Raw genomic sequence first — 13,241 nt, forward strand, 5'->3', positions numbered from 1 at the left:
TCACCTAGCTAAGTAATTTGTTTTATATTTTATCTTTACCAATGAACCTATTAAAAGATTAAAAATTAATAAATTTCATACACATCCATGATTCTTACTAAATCTACCATTTATTTAACGGATTCTTTTGTTTCTTAGCCATACAATGTATTTATACCAACGATAAAATTTACCATATGAATATAATTAAAATGGACCGACGATAAACCGAATTGGAATTTGTATCAGATGAAATGGACAAATAAGACAATTTATGTTAAATGTCAAATATAAAAATAAAATCACTTTTTCCTTTTTCAATGTAGAGTAGTGATGTCAGTGAGTTTTAATGGTTAATAAGTGGTTTCTTTGACAAATGTTATATTTATATTGATTGTATATTCTAAAATTGTTTCTGGCATTATTGTTTTTTTTCTGCTAATTTTATTATTTTGTTTAATGTTGGGAGTTTATTTGTTTTTAATGACAAACATTTAACATCTGTCTATGTGTATGGAAAATTATTTCGGTTCCTTTTAGCTAAAAAAAAGTTTTGTATTTTTTGTTCGAGCACTAGAGAGTTTCATTTGAATGAGGGTTCATTTCGTTTTAGTTTAATTATATTTTAGGTATATTTTAGACTAATATTCTATTTTGTTGTAATACATGTTATACTTAAAAGTAATATATAATATTAATAATAATAATAATAGTTATAAAGTGCCTTTTCTACACATGTTAACATATATGGAGAATAAGAAACAAAAAGAACAAAAACTAATAATATACAAAAGAAATAATAAGAAAAAAAAACAAAAAATAAATATATATATATTTTCTTCCTCTAAAAAAAAAAAAAAAAAACAAAAAGAAAATGTCACTTCAAAAAAAAAAAACCAACCATATGGAATATCAAACAAATATTAACAAAGTATGTATGTTATGGGTTGCGAGTGTTTATGTGGGTGTTTAACATGAGCACTGATCCTTATTATTTGGAGCCTCATTTGTTAATGAAGTCCGGCCTGGCTGCGAAGGACGATGCTGTACACCAGATTCCGATGCATTGAGATCCAATCGGCCCTCTTGGATATTTTGATAAATTCTGCGTGCAGTTTCCAAAAACGCTTCTTCTACATTTTGGCCCCTGTAAAACAATGAAGAATTTTTAACAAAAATTTTATTTCTTTTGGAAAAAAAATATGACTGAAAAATTAGCCTTGTAAGAAGTGTAAAATATGTGAGGAAAAGAATATTAATTTGCAACGAAAATAACTAAAATACCATCTATGTGAGTATATTACCGCAATCACCATGAATTTAATTTTGAAAAGAAATAAGAAAATGACAAAAAAAATAGAGTGAACCTTTTCGCAAGAATACTTTCGAAGATATTCAAAAAAATATAATCTCAAACGCTATTGTATGACCCTGAAGACAAAAAACACACATAGTTTTTTATTACAATACATTGTATAATTGGCCTTTACTGGCTTCCTTTGTATTGATAGCCTATCCCATCTTACATCATTCGGACAAAACATCTCCGGAGAAATAAATTTTATTCTCAAAATGATAGAACAAATTAAATTAGCTTTCTAATCGAATCAGCGGAATATGTAGTTAAGAGACACGGCAGTATTGGTATTAAAATATAGAAATTTTTCGCACGACTAAAACTTTTAGTAAAACTTTCATTTATGTAGTGCCCCCACGTTGGTCGCCAATAAAACTATGTAAACCATTTGTTTGATAGAACTAATTTCTAAAAGTGGTTTAGAGGCATAGCAGTGATGACAATTAAATATAAATAAAAAAAATTAAATGTATAAAAAATTTTCGCATAACAAAAACTTTTAGTGGAACTATGTACTGCGGTCTCACTTTGGGCGCCATTGAATTCAAACAACGATTCCAGACGTCACAGTCCAAAAACCTCAAAGACGATGCTACGATAGTGGGTGAGGAGATCGTCGTCTTCTAAGAGTACGGGTACGGAATGTCATAATATGAATGTAATATTAGGTAGCGTTTGTCCTAAGATTCGTTTTAAACGAACATAAGTCAAATTATAAAAAAGGGATGGAACTAATATGATCGAGGGCGGAAAAAGTGTATGATGTTGGTTTTAATTTCCCTTCTTTTCCCATCCTAAACAGGAAAAGGTACCGATTTTTTTTTTAAACAGAATTAATTTTTAATCGCATTTGGAATCAAAATATATCAATTTTTCTCACGACTAAAACTTTTTTATAGAACTTTAAGTTTTGCACTGCGGCCCTACGTTGGGCGCCATCGGCGGAAAGTGTATTTAAGAGGCACAACAGCAATGTAAATTAAACAAATTACTACGACACGTTGGTCGCCATTGAATCTATGCAAAGATTCCAGACGTAACGGTACAAGTATTGATTGAAATGAAAATCCAATTTTATATCATGTAATACTTCTTGTAAGTGGCTACTGTCGAAGTTTCTGCCAGATTTGACTCGTATCCTAGTTTTTCAATGCTTGCGGGAGTGAAGGCGTATTCTTGAAAATTAGAAACATCGGTCGGTGATTAACCTCTGTTCTTCTTCGATGGCTTTTTAACCAATTTTGAACATAGTCGTGTGTCGGTTTCTAATGAGCCACATCCGGTTCCCAGAAATCGACTACAACGGATTTCTGGGAACCGGATCTCATTTGCATCGACTGAAGATAAGCGAGATGACCGAGACATTAAGTAAAGTATGGTCAAAATTTTGGGTATAAGAAAGCTGTGGGCCAACAACAACCGAGGGTGTTTATACCCTGCGCCACACTGTGGAACTGGGTATTATAAGTAAGTGCATAAGTTTGTAACACCCAGAAGGAGACGAGATAGGCAATAATGCTCGGCGTGGTTCCCTGAGTCGATATAACCATGTCCGTCTGTCCGTCCGTCCGTCTGTCTGTGAACACATTTTTGTGATCAAAGTCTAGGTCGCAGTTTAAGTCCAATCGACTTCAAATTTGGCACATGTTCCTGTTTTGGGTCAGAATAGAACCCTATTGATTTTGGAAGAAATCGGTTCAGATTTAGATATAGCTCCCATATATATCTTTCGCCGATATGCATTTATATGGATCCAGAAGCTAGAGTTTTATCCCGATTTGCTTGAAATTTTGCACGAGGAGTACAATTGGTGGTATAGTCGAGTGTGCAATTTGATTGAAATCGGTTCAGATTTAGATATAGCTCCCATATATAGCTTTCGCCCGATATGGACTAATATGGTCCTAGAAGCCAGAGGTTTGGCCCAATTTGATTGAAATTTTGCACTAGGAGTACAACTAGTAGTGTAGTCAAGTGGGCTAAATTTGATTGAAATCTGTTCAGATTTAGATATAGCTTTCGCCCGATTTACTCTCATATGACCACAGAGGCCAATTTTTTACTGCGATTTAGTTGAAATTTTGAACAGGGAGTATAATAAGCATTGTTGCTATGCGTGCCAAATTTGTTTGAAATTGGTTCAGATTTAGGTATAGCTCCCATATATATGTTTTTCTGATTTCGACAAAAATGGTCAAAATACGAACATTTCCCTTTTAAAATCGCCTCTGCTTAGTCGAAAAGTGGTAAAAATTACTCTAATTTTCCTAAACTTCTAATACATATATATCGAGCGATAAATCATAAATAAAAGTTTGTGAAGTTTCCTTAAAATTGCTTCATATTTAAATCTTTCCCATATTTTTTTACTATCATTGTGTTTCGCCCTAGTGCATTAGCCGACTTAAATTTTGAGTCTATAGAATTTGTAGAAGTCTATCAAATTCTGTTCAGATCGAGTGATATCTAAATGTATGTATTTGGGACAAACCTCTATATATTCAGCACCCAACACATTTGACGGATGTGATATGGTATCGAAAATTTAGATCTACAAAGTGGTGCAGGGTATAATATAGTCGGCCCCGCACGACTTTAGATTTTCCTTACTTGTTTTACATATGGATTGCAACCACGGTTGCCACAGTTGGTCGAATTCTATCAAAAAAGGTAGATTTTTTACTGTTTAATAGAATTCTTGATGTTTCGGTAAAATTTTCTATAGAAATAAAATTTTGGCAAAATTTTCTATTGAAATAAAATTTTGGCGAAATTTTCTATACAAAATAAAATGTTGGCAAAATTTTCTATAGAAATTAAATTTTGGCAAAATTTTCTATACAAAATAAAATGTTGGCAAAATTTTCTATATAAATAAAATTGTGACAAAATTTTCTATATATGTAAATAAAATTGTGACAAAATTTTCTATATATGTAAATAAAATTGTGACAAAATTTTCTATAGAAATAAAATTGTGAGGAAATTTTCTATAGAAATAAAATTGTGACAAAATTTTCTATAGAGATAAATAAAATTTTGACAAAATTTTCTATTGAGATAAAATTTTGACAAAATTCTCTATAGAAATAAAATTGTGACAAAATTTTCTATATATATATAAAGTTGTGACAAAATTTTCTATAAAAATAAAATTTTGACAAAATTTTATATAGAAATAAAATTTTGACAACATTTTCTATAGAAATAAAATTTTGACACAATTTTCTATAGAAATAAAATTTTGACAATATTCTCTATAGAAATAATACTTTGACAAAATTTTCTATGGAAATAAAATTGTGACAAAATTTTCTATAGAGATAAAATTTTGACAAAATTTTCTATAGAAATAAAAATTTTACAAAATTTTCTATAGAAATAAAATTTAGACAAAATTTTCTATAGAAATAAAATTTTGATTTTTTTTAAGTTTGGTAGATATTTGGTTTAAGTTTTGGTAGATTATTTTTGGCATGAGTGGCAACAGTGATTGCAACCCGAATTAAAAATTCGATTTTTTACTTTTTAAAATATTTAAAGTTTATCATAGTCTGCTTTTAATCCAATCTCGACTTTTTCCTCAAAACTCGATTAGAATATTTTAACAGCATGAAAAGTCGATGATTTTCAATAATATAAAAAATCGATTTGCCGAATTTGAAGATTACAAATAGACGACTAACATCACAAATTCAGATATGTTTGACGAAAACAAAAATACTCACGTCATTGCACTTGCTTCCAAGAACATCAAACCATTTTCTTTGGCAAATTCCTCAGCTTCTTCGTATGTAACTTCTCTTGTACTTTCGAGATCGGATTTGTTACCAATAAGGAAAATCACAGTATTTGGATTGGTTAAGTTACGGGTATCTGTTAACCAGCTGCTAAGATGATTATATGTAGATCGTCTGGTAATGTCATAAACCATTAATGCACCAGCGGCACCTCTATAATATGAACGTGTTACAGCACGGAAACGCTCTTGGCCAGCTGTATCCCAGATTTGTAGTTTGATCTTTTTGTCATCGACCTCTATGATACGAGTGCCAAATTCAACACCAATTGTGTGTGGACAATTTGCCATAACTGAAAATATATAAAGAAATGTTCAATCATTAACACTCAAAAAAGGTTTTGCGAGAACAAAAGGTTATTTACTTACATTTCTTTTCGGTGAATTGATGTAGAATACATGATTTTCCCACACCCATATCACCAATTATGATGTATTTAAATATATAATTGTAATTATAGGGTGCCGACGACATGGTTGGATCTGAAAAATAAAAAACAGAAAAACTAAATTTTTTAATAGTTTTATAAAATGTTTCCATTGTGAAATTTCTTTAGGCTCTTTGTTTGTGATTACGTCTTTTCTATATGCAACTCGCATCTTACATCTTTCATAAAATTCATCAAATCCTTTGTAAAACCTATTAAAAATTACAAAATATTTTTCCGTCATTATGTTGGCCATTTTCAAAGAAGTTGGAGTTTTAGCTTTGACTACAAAGTTTTCGATTCGAAATAAAACGAGTTCGCTTTATCAGCATTGAAGAAAATTAACATAAATTTTGTTCCTATCTCTTTGATTTGGTGGTGCTTCAAAGACAGCAGGTGTATTGTTTGCGTCGCTATGAGAACGGTCATATCACACCTGTTACACCTAAAAGTAGGCGAGCATTAAATAAACATTCGAATGAAATATGTAAGCGAAATTAGTTAATTAGAATTTGGTGTCATAAGAAGAACTGAAAGTCTTCAAAAGCATACCAAATGTGACTATTAATTGTGAAAAGAAATTAGTACCAGAAAAAATATCCAAACCCACAGGGTCCTTTTCCCAAAGAGGTTGAGAAAGAGCCTTTAACGCATTTCAATATCTTTGGTCAAATCTCTTGTATTACCACAAGTATGTATGAACAATTTATCTACGGTAAATGACTGCATTTAATACGGATTTGAATTAAATCGGAATAAAGAAATATGACCTAAAAGTTATCAATTTTGTAATAAAAACCTATTTACAAAAGCTATACTACATCACATACTATATTCACTATATTCATAAAAGTCTCAAAAGAACTGACCATACGAGTAAAGGTCTCAACAGAACTGACCTCGTGGCACTTGAGAGAAAATTATTGGGTGCTGTATGTGTTTAGAGACAAAAAACTGTTTAAAATAAAAGAAGGTGTTTCTACCTATTCTATCGCTCGAGCCATAACATATTGAAACTGTATTTTAATCTACCGAGTCTATCTATAATCATTGGTACTGCGATCTTCACTTAAGATTTCGGGTATTCGGCTTTGTATTTCATTCGTCTACGTCACTGGTATTTTTGGAAAGCTCAGAGGTAGGAAATAAAAGTTTCAAATCAATTTACAGCACAAGTTAGTTTTTTATTTCTATAGATAATTTTGTCCAAATATTTTTTCTATAGAAATTTGTACAAAGATTTATTTCGGTAAAAGCCGACTACCATAAACCTTCCTAGATCTGGAAGGTTCAAGTGTGCTTCACTTTGGGTTTAGTGAACTACCCGAATTTATTCTGGTAATTGGTTGTTGTTTTAACAGTTTTAATATAATTTCATCCAATTGGTTCAGCTGGTATCCAGATCTAGGAACTCTGCAACAAGGGTGGCGTGCGACCAGAGTGATCTGGTGGTAAGTCGGGTAGGTTTAGCTGGGCAAGCAAAAATATGACGAGTGTCATGTGGCCCTTGGTTACAGATGGGACACACGTCAGCTACGTTGCTATCAATTACTGATAGGTATGAATTGAGGCGGCTGCACTTGTCAGCTCTTAATTGGGCTAAAACCACCCTAGTCTTCCTTGGGAGGTCTCTTTCCTCCGGTGCTATGGGCGGTGGTCGGACTCCGAGAAGAGGATTAACCTTGTAGCTTCTAACCGCATCAGCTACAGTATCCTCATGAATCCTGTTCAGACCTTTCTGATATGCTGCCTGATCTCGAGGCGCTTTTTTGTAACGCTGGATCTCGGGCTTTAGAAGGTGAAGATCAACCCTTACATTCCTGGGAGGAGGTTGCCTATCCACAAGATGGTGATTTGGATGACAACTTCGATAGCAACCCAGGAGGTACTGCTTTGACAACGTAATTGTGTCGACGCACCGGGATGATCTTGGTCTCCGCATAAAGGTAATCCAGGGGTGTACTGCGGATACATCCTTTTGCAGTTCTAAAGGCAGCGTTCTGATAGTTCTGGATATTATTCCACTGCGTGTCGCTTGTCTGAGGTGTTCCCACATAGTTTACTGCATAGTTTACCACTGACTGGCCAATTGCCTTATAGGTAGTCATCAAGGTTTCTTTGTCCGCACCCCAAATACTGCCGGCAAGTGACTTGAGGAGCTTGTTACAAATTGCAATGGAATGGGCAGACGATTGCAATGTCGAATGTGACTCCGAGTATCTTGTGGATGTTCAATGTCGGAATTATTTCGCCGTCGACTCTAACATTCAACTGCCTACGTACTTCCGCCGTCCATGTAGTGAACACTGTGGCTGAGGATTTGGTGGGGGATATCCTCAAATTTCTAGCAGTGAAATAACTGGTAAGATCAGCAATGTAGACGTTTAAACAATCGCATATGTTATCAACAATGGGCCTGGATGCCAGGATTGTACAGTCGTCCGCATATAATACAATGTCGAAGCCGTCAGAAGGGGTGGAATTGAGGACAGGTAGAGATTAAACAGTGCCGGGGAACACCCTGTTTAACTCTACGGAGTTTTTACTTCTTGTCCCTGAATTCCAGATAATTCAGAACCCAACGCTTGGTTCCTGCCGGTAGGGACGTATTCTCGATGTCCTCGAATAGTGTGGCATGGTTGACCGTATCCAATGCCTTCGATAGGTCAAGCGCCACGAGGATCGTCCTGTGACACGGCTTGGGCTGATTGAGTCCCATATTAATGTGTGCTGAAATGGCATGCAAGGCTATCGTCGTACTATGAACCTAGCGGAATCCATGTTGATGGTGGGCAGCTGGAAAGTTTTCCACAAGGCTGGGGAGGAGTAGTGCCTCAATTGTCTTGGCTACTGGCGAGAGAAGGGATATCTTCTGTACGATTCACTCTTACTCGAGTCTTTGTCTGGTTTCAGTAGTGGAACCACTCGACTCATTTTCCAGACATCGGGTATAATGAGATTTTCTAAGGACAAATTGAGGAGTCCGGTCAAGTACTCAAATCCCAGTATTTTATTTCTATAGAAAATGTTGTCAACATTTTATTTCTATAGAAAATTTTGTCAGAATTTTATTCCTATAGAAAATTTTGTCAATATGTTATTTCTATAGAAAATTTTGTCAAAATTTTATTTCTATAGAAAATTTTGTCAGAATTTTATTTTATAGAAAATTTTGTCAGAATTTTATTTCTATAGAAAATTTTGTCAATATGTTATTTCTATAGAAAATTTTGTCAAAATTTTATTTCTATTGAAAATGTTGTCAAAATTTTATTTCTATAGAAAATTTTGTCAAATTTTTATTTCTATAGAGAATTTTGTGGAATTTTTATTTCTATAGAAAATTTTGTGAAATTTTTATTTCTATAGAAAATTTTGTTAAATTTTTTTTCTATTGAAAATGTTGTTAAAATTTTATTTCTATGGAAAATTTTATTTCTATAGAAAATTTTGTCAAAATTTTATTTCTATAGAACATGTTGTCAAAATTTTATTTCTATAGAAAATTTTGTCAAAATTTTATTTCTATACAAAATTTTGTCAAAATTTTATTTCTATACAAAATTTTGTCAAAATTTTATTTCTATACAAAATTTTGTCAAAATTTTATTTCTATACAAAATTTTTTCAAAATTTAGGTTCTATAGAAAATTTTGTCAAAATTTTTTTCTATAGAAAGTTTTTTAAATTTTATTTCTATAGAAAATTTTGTCAAAATTTTGTTTCTATAGAAAATTTTGTCAAATTTTTTTTCTATAGAAAATTTTGTGAAAATTTTATTTCTATAGAAAATAGTTTTAACATTTTATTTCTATAGAGAATTTTGTCAAAATTTTATTTCTATGGAAAATTTTGTTTCTATACAAAATTTTGTCAAAATGTCATATCTATAAAAAATTTTGTCAAAATATTATTTCTATAGAAAATTTAATTTCTATAAAAAATTTTGTGAAAATTTTATTTCTATAGAAAATTTTGTTAAAATTTTATTTATATTTTGTCAAAATATTATTTCTATAGAAAATTTTGTGAAAATTTTATTTCTATAAAAAATGTTGTGAACATTTTATTTCTATAGAAAATTTTGTGAAAATTTTATTGCTATAGATAATTTTGTACAAATTTTTATTTCTCGTGTCTCACAGTCATACGCAATTCTTCTGCGATTTGTTTTTTATGAAATTGTTTTTTGTTTTTAAATTTTTTCGAATTTAACATACTCCGCGGTAGATCCTGTATGCTGCACAGACTTCAATGAGGGTTTTCATTTCATTCCAAATTAAAAAGCCCATCACAGAAAGCTAATGAAAAAATAAAAAAAAAATACAAATTTCTACTCTAAATCATTGTCAAATGGAACCCATAGCTTTTATTTTATTACGTACACAAAGATATCTTGCAGGTTGTTCATAACAACTTTGTTTATCATCTTTTTTGGTCTTGTTGTTCAATATATGTCATGTAAACAATTGATCACCATTAAATCTATTAAAATTTCTTTGTTCGGTGAGAACAATCAAAGACCTAAATTGATAAAGCATATTTCATTCGCTGAAGAAACAACAAAAAATGTAAATGGGAGAAACATAATGACAAATTATTAACACATTTTTGACCGCAACCACATATCCCGTAGAATAGTTTTGCACGGTATCATTCTGTAAGATATTTTTTTTAAGAAAGAATTTATAGGCTCTAAACTATGCTAAATTTCGATTTTTTTTTCAATTTTAGTTGGATGGACATTATACACAAACTACAATTTCTTAGTTTGAAACTATGAGAGAACCAATCCACTATCTTTATCCCAGAAACATTTTCCCCCGATTGTTATGGTAAAAGCCACTATCAAACGGCCGAGTAGATCCATTTACAAACATACGATCGTCTTCGTTGTGATCGTAGTTTACATTTAACATGTAAAACCTTTTATTCTTTGCATTTTCTACCATTAAAAGGGGGTGTAGTCCAATAAACCTATAACGGATCTATGTACTTCCTCTTCACATTACTTCTTTCATTGTGAACCCATGTTGTTCAACGATTGACGTTGATAATATTGGCGATGATTCATTGGACAGACAAATATTTAAACACATCGAGGAAAAAAATCGTGATATTTGTCGACTTACTGGTTTTCCTGGATTTTATTTTCAAAATAATTTCTTTTTTATCTGGTTTTATTTATTTCTCAATCTTCCAGACTAGCGTCAACTACCCTTGTTTTTGCAAAATGCGTCTTATTTTCTTTTGTTTGCCCTTAGCAAATTGGATTCACTTTCTTCTCACTGCTGTTTCTTTAAAGCGATTGAAGGATAAAATACTTTCTTCTGAATTGTTTACTTAATATTTTTGATATTTACTTTTTATTTTTGCAGTATTTTGGAATTGATGTATTTTCTGTATTATTTGATCTGTTTCCTTGAAATTTTCTATGTTTGACGTTCTCTGTTTTGCAACTTTTTTGTATGACTGTGCCTAAATTGGAATTTAAGGCGTCCGTTAATAGTCTTTGATTTTTTTATTTAGTTTTCCGATATAATGATTTGTTGTACAATTTTCAATAATATTAACAAACTGCATATAATTCACAATAGAGGTCGTAATGAAAAAACATCGATTCACCAACTGAAAGAGCAAAGAGCATATTCAGATTTGAAAACAATAGCCCTGTTTTTCTTTAAGGTGGGTACTAAGTTCGAGTTTAGCCGATAAAATCACAAAGAAATCTGCCAAAACAGAATAAAATTACATCATCTTGTTGCAAATTCTATTATATCTTGATGGGGAATGATCGAAAGCAACTTTCTACGGAGTTCATATTTTTAAAATAATATTATTATTGAAAAGTAATCGTGAAAAAATGTTAGCGGCTAAACTCGAACTTAATACCCACCTTGAAGTAATGAATGCAAAATTTGTATGAGCTATCCAGAATACTGCATTTTTTATTTCCCGACGGATTGGTTGTACTAACAGAAAACAAGCCGGGTTATTACCCTGCCAACATTTTTTGAATTTGACGGCGCTTCTGAGAATCCCCACCACGTCGAAAACAATCGTATACGATATCCAAAACTCGTCGGAAAAGCGCCATCACTATTGAGAAGTTGTACGTCACTAGGGCTGTTTTCTTTTTGCACTGGACGCAACATTTGTATGGGCTATCCAGAACATGGTTGCACTGGTGTTCTATCCAGAACATCTCATCAGTGCAAGTCGCGCCGATGTTGCCAGATTGTATTTTGATATAGTGACGGTTCTTCGGTTCACAATAGCACTTTATTGTGACTAATTTATCGAAAAACAAGAATTTTAAATGACACAGTGACATAAATAATCGCAGCAGTAAATATTTATTACTAATTGGAGCATTTCATACATTAAAAATGCAAGATTTCACCTATTTTCTGTGATTCTTTTTAAACAGCTGATGACAGTGTTGCATATTATTCGAGATGTCCTGGACAAACGAGTACTCTGTTTTCTTTTAGTCCGTGACTGCTTAGGGTATCCAGTGCTAAAAGAAAACAGCCCTATAGTTGTTAAAGAATCGTTGTGGTCAAGTAAAACACGATTCATTGGATCTTTTCCTTCCATTAAGAGGTAAGACTTGATCAAAATATAATCGTCTTCATACATATTTTTGTACTTTTAGTTTAGTGTTTTGGTGAAAAATCCGAACATAGTACTCACCTTTACAACACAAAAACAAATTTTCATCAAGACAACGCACCAGCGAACAAGAGTGTTTTAACAATGGCTAAAATCAACGAATTAATGTATGAGTTGCTTGACCACCACCTTATTCTCATGATTTAGCTCCCAGTGACTTTTACTGTTCCCAAATCTAAAAAAAAAAAAAAAAAAACGGCCGTAAGTTCGGCCAGGCCGGATCTTATGTACCCTCCACCATGGATTGCGTAGAAACTTCTACGAAAGACTGTCATCCACAAATTTCAACTCACATGGTTGTTAAATATCATATGCTACCACCACGTACCAAATTTCAACCAGATCGGATGAATTTTGCTTCTCCAAAAGGCACTGGAGGTCAAATCTGGGGATCGGTTTATATGGGAGCTATATATTATTATGGACTGATAGGAACTAATTCCTGCATGGTTGTTGGATACCCTATACTAACATCACGTACCAAATTTCAACCGAATGGGAAGAATTTTGCTCTTCCAAGGTGCTCCGAAGGTCAAATCTGGGGATCGGTTTATATGGGGCCTATATATAATTATGGGCCGATATCGACCAATTTTTGCAAGGTGTTTGAGGTCATATATTAACATCACGTACCAAATTTCAACTGAATCAGATGAATTTTGGTCTTCTAAGAGGCTCCGGAGGTCAAATCTGGTGATCGGTTTATATGCGGGCTATATATAATTATGGACCGATATGGACCAATTCTTGCATGGTTGTTAGAGACTATATACTAACACCATGTACCAAAATTCAGCCGGATCGGATGAAATTTGCTTCTCTTAGAGGCTCGGCAATCCAAATCGGGGGATCGGTTGATATGGGGGCTATATATAATTATGGACCGATGTGAACCAATTTTTGCATGGTTGTTAGAGACCATACACTAACACCATGTACAAAATTTCAGCCGGATCGGATGAAATTTGCTTCTCTTAGAGGCTCCGCAAGCCAAATCGGGGGA

At 32.6% G+C, this 13,241-nt stretch overlaps 1 protein-coding gene and 1 long non-coding RNA gene across 3 annotated transcripts; one reads left to right on the forward strand and one right to left on the reverse strand.

The window, feature by feature from the left end:
* Window positions 1-91: 91 nt before the first annotated feature.
* Window positions 92-11,064, reverse strand: Rab14 (RAS oncogene family member Rab14). Of its 2 annotated transcripts, none has more exons than XM_075293670.1 (4): window positions 10,927-11,064; window positions 5,505-5,618; window positions 5,065-5,428; window positions 92-1,126 (listed from the first exon to the last, which is right to left on the reverse strand). In XM_075293670.1, the coding sequence occupies exons 2-4, from the start codon at window positions 5,608-5,610 to the stop codon at window positions 949-951; spliced, it is 648 nt and encodes a 215-aa protein (XP_075149785.1). In that variant the 5' UTR covers window positions 5,611-5,618; window positions 10,927-11,064; the 3' UTR covers window positions 92-948. The 2 variants fall into 2 exon arrangements, with proteins under 2 accessions (XP_075149785.1, XP_075149786.1); XM_075293671.1 differs by lacking the exon at window positions 10,927-11,064 and adding an exon at window positions 10,696-10,917.
* On the forward strand, window positions 10,059-10,569 carry LOC142223831 (uncharacterized). Its single transcript, XR_012718919.1, has 2 exons — window positions 10,059-10,223; window positions 10,298-10,569. It is a non-coding gene; the product is annotated as an uncharacterized LOC142223831 (long non-coding RNA).
* Window positions 11,065-13,241: the final 2,177 nt, after the last annotated feature.

This window comes from Haematobia irritans, chromosome 2, assembly GCF_050003625.1.
Source record: "Haematobia irritans isolate KBUSLIRL chromosome 2, ASM5000362v1, whole genome shotgun sequence".
In the NCBI taxonomy this organism is placed as follows: Eukaryota; Metazoa; Arthropoda; class Insecta; order Diptera; family Muscidae; genus Haematobia; species Haematobia irritans.